The 7004-nt window shown below is 37.6% G+C and overlaps 1 protein-coding gene across 1 annotated transcript; it reads left to right on the forward strand.

Moving 5' to 3' along the window:
* Positions 1 to 3458: 3458 nt before the first annotated feature.
* Positions 3459 to 6998, forward strand: LOC149376141 (DDT domain-containing protein PTM-like; the record flags this gene model as incomplete). The annotated part of the gene is made up of 4 exons (XM_089606656.1): positions 3459 to 3660; positions 3850 to 4789; positions 5031 to 5729; positions 5879 to 6998. Coding segments are annotated over exons 2-4 (2595 nt in total), but the record flags the coding sequence as incomplete, so codon positions are not given.
* Positions 6999 to 7004: the final 6 nt, after the last annotated feature.

The following is a 7004-nucleotide window of genomic DNA, read 5'->3' on the forward strand; positions in this document are numbered from 1 at the left end:
CGGAATTTTAGTGGAATTTCAACGTACGTCATCTCAAGTCCTTGGAAACCATCGAAAATTTAAATAAATTTCATCATCTTTTTTAGAACACAATTGTTATAAGGGAGAAATACTACCGACCAGGTGATATACCAAATAGATGATATACCGACCAAGTGATATACCGAACAGCCAAATATATACCGAATAGACAACTATATGCCGAACAAATATGTCGTGGCAACCTTGAATGAGAAACGAATATGACCATAAGTTAAGGTCTAATAATCCCTGGACAGAGCCGAGAAGATCAGAGAAGTTAGCGGTTACTAAAAGACTAGTCAATATAGAATGTTTACAATGGCCACGTAAACTCCAGAAAACTGCCAATTGGCCTTATAAGCCAAAAGAGTTATCAAAATAACTTCCAGACACACGAAATGAACAGTTATCAATATAACTATTAAAACATGGGTCTGATCAACCCACATTATAGACAATCCAAGCACTATATATGGACATCAAGAATGTGGAAAAAGGGGATCTATTTTTTGTTAGACTCGCAATGCTTCTTACTTATCATCGGCACCCTCGATATTTATTTATTATTCTCCTTGTAACTAAATTTGTCTATTATATAGATAATCCGGCTTAAATCTTCATGTATTCGGCATATCATGTTCGACATACATGAATTTTCGTTGAGACAAATATTGTAGCTATTTTTTGACATCAACAACAACTGAATTCCATATTTTAAAATGCTAAATCTAACCCTAAGTAGTAACAACAATGTTTTTTTTTTCTAATTGAAAATAATTTGAAATGAATATATTAAATGAATTTACCCATTCTCTTCAACTTCAATCCACGAAATTCGGCTTCTTAGATATATATATATATATATATATATATATATAGAGAGAGAGAGAGAGAGAGAGAGAGAGAGAGAGAGAGAGAGAGAGAGAGAGAGAGAGAAAGTGTGTGTGTGTGTGTGTGTTTAAATGATTTAGGATATTTTGGTAAAAAACTTGATAAAAATATAATTTTGATATTATGATGCACGTAACAAGTCCATTTTTTTTTTTACTATTTAGTAGGTTTAGAGAATAAAATTTATCGTCAAGTCAATCTACATGTTAGGGATGACATTATAACCCAATACCAATTAACCCGCCTGTTACCCGGTTTAAACGAGTCGGATAATATCTGTTTGAAACGGGTTAACGGGTTAATGGATAATACCCGTTAACATTTAAACGGGTACTGATACAGATACAAGTATAGTTTTACCCGACCCGTTATATATATATATATATATATATATATATTTTTTTTTTTTAAAGAAATTAGATACCTTTTTACTTCTAACTTGTTTGTTTTGTAACTGTAAATTTTAACTTGCTTTATTGTCCTCACTATTGAGTGGTTAACTTTTTATTTTTTATTTGTGAACCGGGTTAATAAGTAACGGGTATTGAAATTTCACACCCGCTCTCCGGCGGATATTATCCGTTATCCGACCCGTCTGAAAAAACGGGTTAACGGGTATCTTTTTTTTTTAACGGGTTGAGTACCAATTTAGATGAACCCATTTGTACTCGTACTCGTTATCATTAATATTTCAGGTCATAGCTAGAATTTTAATATTTGTGTTGTAACTTATAATGACAAATAAGTATTTGAAACATTTTTTTATATATAAATCCATTAATTTAAAAGGTTATAAATCATTTAAAATATTAAAGAATGATTATTTAACTTGTAAACTGAATTGAAGAAAATTAATGTTAAAATTATTGGCCATGTCAGCTCAATTTAGGGACCCAATTGAAATTCGCAAATAATATATTTATTTTTAAGCTAATATACCATGTAGTTTATTTTCTTAAATATTTAACGATTAATTCAAAGCTGGAAGAAATTTGGCGGTTTGGTTCCACTAGTTGTGAATTTTGTTCCCGCCAAATTTATATTCCCTCCTATTGTTGTTCTAATTTTGTCATTTTATAAACTAATTGGAGTTCTTTCGGGTGTGTGTAAAATTTGCACCTTTACTCTACATCTACATAGGCCGACCCACCGAGTCGACTCGCTAGTTCGAGACTGATATTTAATTTAATTATATTTCAATTTGCATTTTCTAAAAACAAATATACTCTCGGTATAATGTTTTTGCCCTTGTGATTCAACTTTCAAGGGTGGCTATGATCGTGTGGATGTCGTTCGGTGATCCCTAGTTTGACTTTTGACTGCTATCTAACATAAAAAAATGTTACCTCACCTGTATCTTACGATTTTAGCTTACTTTTTTTTTTCCCCTACTTTTTCCACTCTTGGACTTGTATTATATATTTTTTTTATTTCTTCGAGAAAAAATTTGATTTAACAATCTCACAATTTGGTTATCGAATCAACCTCACAACACACAATTATCAAGCAATTACAAGTTTAATTAGCATAATTTTTTATGATGAAATTTTATTTTTTAATTTTAATGTTAATATGATTTTCTTATCGATATATGATATTGTATATCTTTCTACTAGATTTATGTTTGTCAAGAACTTACTTATTATTTTAAAAATAATTGTTAAATATTTTTAACTTATATGGATTATTTATATAAATTTTTTTAGTATTTTGATAATTTTTTTTTGTATAAAACAGACTCAATAATAAACACGATAAAAAAATGGACTCACTGTTTCAATAATTACAAATTTTACATTTTACATTACAATATCTTACACTCAATAATTAACGTCTCTAACAAACCAACTAACTAAAAGAACCCGCTCTCTCGTCTCTTCCCATCTCTCTTAAGTCCCAACTTAGATACTAAATCCACATAACTGGATAAAAAAGATGTCAACTCGCGATTTCGTACAACTTCGGAAAAACTTCTTATAATATTTGCGGTTTCGAAAAACTTTCTATAATATAGTTCCAAAAATCTCTACGCTAGCAAGACATTATCTACATCAAACAATATAGATCGCCGTATCAATTATGCATGTGCACATTGAATTATATCTCTTTGATAAAAAAATGGTAGTAAAATTTTTATAGACATCACTTTTATCCGAAATGTAATTATTATAATCATGTTTTAAGCTGACTTGCGTGGTGTCGTCGTCTGTGTTTAAGAAAAACTAAAAATATTTATCTAAAACTAATTTGGACTTTCGTTTTTTTTTTTGTTACATAGGAGACAAAAGCTTCACAAATATTCTGTTAAAAAAGAATGTCCATTGTATGAAATAATTTAATCGAAAGGAAATTCAATAGTTAATCATTCACAAACCATTATAATAGGAGATCCCATATTAAGGGCATGAGGTTGCCCCTAGCACATCGCATTGCCACTGCGTAATTTTCCCAAACTTTTCGGGGTAGTTTAGGCTTTTTATCGCAAACCCAAACGATTCGAAATCGGCAACTCGGACGAACCGATTCACCGAGTTGCAGGGCAAAAACAGTGTTGCGCTTGCAAACGCGTACCCAAAATTTTAACACAGGAAATAGAAGAGTGTAGAGAGACTCCATTCTTTTCTCTCTCTACTTTCTCAAATAAACCATTTGGGCTTTCTCACCCTCATCTACCTCCGATATTATCATGCCCTAGAAGCCGCAGATTAATCTTCTAATAGCGATTCTCGTGGAACCCTAACCAATAAGGTACGGTTTCGTGAGATTTCTCGTGGTATTCCTCGCTTAGCTTATCCTCATACAAAGTGCAAACGAAATATAATTTCAATCTGTTATCAACACATGCGTGATAGAAGATGTGGCCTTTGTTGCTGATTATGTGAAATTGATTTGTTTCGTTTTTTTTCTTCTTCTTCTTCTTCTTCTTCTTCTTCATAGGACCGGGTTTTGAGCCCAAGGTTTCGAAATGCTTTGTTTGATGTTCTGACGGTGAAGTGTCCGATTGTTGTTCTGCTTATTGAAGAGTTTATGATCACCCGTTTTTTTTTATTGAATGATTCGGCGGTCTGATTAGGGTTAGGATCTGTTTTCTGATTCGGTAAATGGAAGGCTCGGTTCCCAAAAAGAGGGGTCGGCCAAGGAAACGAAGGAGAGAAGACGAGGATGGGAAGGTGGGCGTGGAGAGCAAAAAGCAGGCCGTTGTTGAGACGAAGCCGATCGTCTTGGTGGGTCGGTATATGCTGAAAGAATTTGATCACAGCGGGGCTTTTCTCGGGAAAGTCGTGTACTACTCGGATGGTTTGTACAGGGTGAACTATGAAGACGGAGACTTTGAGGATTTGGAGAGCCGCGAGATCCGTGGGAGTCTCGTGGACGTCGACGGTTTCAAGAAGGATATGATTGCTCGAAGGAAGAAGCTTGATGAGTTGGTGTTGAGGAATAGTAAGGAACCGAAGAAAGAGGCCGAAGTGGTTGAAGAACCAGCCGTTCCGGCTGAGTTAAGCGGCGGCCCGGTCGCCGAGGAAGATGACGAGGAATCCTTGAGCGACGGTTGTGAAAAATCGGGCGACTGGAATTCGAGTTCCGGAGGAGACAATGCGGTGGATTTTCCCCCGCCGGAATTGCCACCTTCTTCCGGGAATATAGGCGTGTCGGAGCGGTACGTTTCGCATCTCTTGTCAGTCTATGGTTTCTTGCGATCGTTCAGCATCTGTCTGTTCCTGTGCCCGTTCACTTTGGACGATTTTGTGGGATCCCTAAATTGCCGTGCTCCGAACACACTCTCGGATGCTATCCATGTGGCTGTTATGCGTGCCTTGAGGGGTTATCTCGAGACACTCTCCTCGGATGGGTTGGAGCTTGCTTCAAAATGCTTAAGGTGATTACTCTTATAACCCTTTTTTTCACTACTAACTAGATATAAGGTGCCACAACCTGAAATATGACAATCAGGATGATTCGTTATTGACTAATATTCAATGATACAGTGAACATGAAATGCGGGTATTTGGATGTGCAAATTATTTGAATTTAGAGTTATTCTCTTAAATAGATTTTTTCCTCTTCTTCTCTGCCGCCATTTTATTTCCAGTATTAATTTGTTGACAACTTTATTACAGGTCTATTGACTGGAACTTGCTTGATACATTGACTTGGCCTGTATACTTGGTCCAGTACTTGACGATCATGGGATACTCAAAGGGTCCAGAATGGAAGGGTTTCTACGACGAGGTTTTGGGAAGGGAGTATTATTCTCTATCGGTTGACAGAAAGCTACTTGCTCTGCAAGTCCTATGTGACGATGTTTTAGACTCGGCAGAGCTGAGAGCAGAAATCAATTTGCGCGAGGAGTCGGAAGTTGGAACGAATTACGACGAAGAGGCAATCAACCCCCCCGAGAATGGGCCAAGAAGGGTTCACCCCCGATATTCCAAGACTTTGGCGTGTAAGGAGAGGGAAACGGTCGGAGAATCCTATACGATAAACTCACCCAAGGACCCGAATGTTCTCAGTTCCAAGGGTGGCCGAGGTGATATCGATGCTGCGGACATGGATGTGGATAGAAATAGCGACGATTGTCGACTCTGTGGCATGGACGGAACCTTGCTTTGTTGTGATGGGTGCCCATCAGCATACCACACTAGGTGTATTGGCGTCATGAAATTGTCTATACCAGAAGGATCGTGGTATTGCCCAGAGTGTACGATCAATAAAATTGGGCCACCTATTACAACTGGAACATCCCTCAGAGGAGCAGACATATTTGGTGTTGATTTATATGGTCAAATCTTCTTGGGCACTTGCAACCACTTATTGGTGTATGTCATCTAAACTGTGATCTTTACCTTTTATTTGGCATTTTAAGCTGTTTAATATTCAGTTTTTTTTTTCATGCCGTTTGCAATTTCCTTACTTTTACTTGACCTGTTTTCCCCGATATAATGATCTTGGAACATGGTCATTGCAGGCTCAGAGCCGCTTTAGTCAATGAAGAAACATGTGCCAGGTATTATAACGAGAAGGATATTCCGAAAGTCATGCATGTGCTTTGTTCATCTGCGCAGCATGGAGAGCTGTACTTGGGAATCTGCCAGGAGATTGTAAAATACTGGGATATGCCACAAAGTATTTTGTCTCTCTTAGAAAAGACTGTAACAGATATAAAGTCAGCAAGACTCAAAGAAGCTCTAGCACTCAAAGGTAATAATTTGGGCAATGAGGCTGCTACGGAAAATGAAAGTAATGCTGGTAATCCGACATCGCTTGAGAACTCCATTGATATGGTACAAGCTGATTCTCTAAACTTTCAGACTAGCTTGGGCGCCAATATACAAGAGTGCACAGTTGTAGATACGAAACAGTTTGATAGGAATGGGTCAACTGGAACAGTTATTCAACATGCTGATACGCTTGAAACACCTAGTCAAAGTTTGACTGTGCAACCAAGTGTAGTAGGGCTAGCAAACGGTTCCCATCATCCGCTGGCTTTATCTTCTAGAAAAGAAGTCAACTGTATTAGTCTAGGGAAAGGTCGAAATAGACCATCAGGGGATTGTGTTTACTTGGGTTCTCTCTATAAGCCTCAGGCTTATTTGAATCATTATATGCACGGGGACTTTGCTGCATCAGCTGCTGCTAAATTAACTCTACTGTCATCGGAAGAAGCTCGATCAACAGAGGCTCACGGCTCAGATAGTTCCAAAAAAGCCCAATCTGAAAACTATCTGCAAACGAAAGCTTTCTCACTAGTTGCCTCGCGCTTCTTTTGGCCAACTTCTGAGAGGAAACTTGTGGAGGTTCCGAGGGAGAGGTGTGGTTGGTGTCTTTCGTGCAAGTCCTCAGTCTCAAGCAAGCGAGGGTGCATGTTGAACCACTCTCTTTTGTGTGCCACAAAAGGCGCTATGAAGGCCCTTGCCAGTATTCGTCCCATCAAAAGTGGAGAAGGGGCTCTTGCAAGTATCGGAGCATACATTATATACATGGAGGAAAGTTTATGCGGTGTGATTATCGGTCCTTTCATGAATCCGAATTATAGGAAACAATGGCGGCAGCGGGTGGAACGAGCGATGACTTGCTTCGAGATCAAGTCTCTT

The sequence above is a fragment of the Urtica dioica genome, unplaced genomic scaffold, assembly GCF_054948205.1.
Source record: "Urtica dioica subsp. dioica isolate 48M unplaced genomic scaffold, U.dioica_male_clone48M_v1_H2 Urtica_dioica_male_H2_contig_71, whole genome shotgun sequence".
Classification (NCBI taxonomy): domain Eukaryota; kingdom Viridiplantae; phylum Streptophyta; class Magnoliopsida; order Rosales; family Urticaceae; genus Urtica; species Urtica dioica.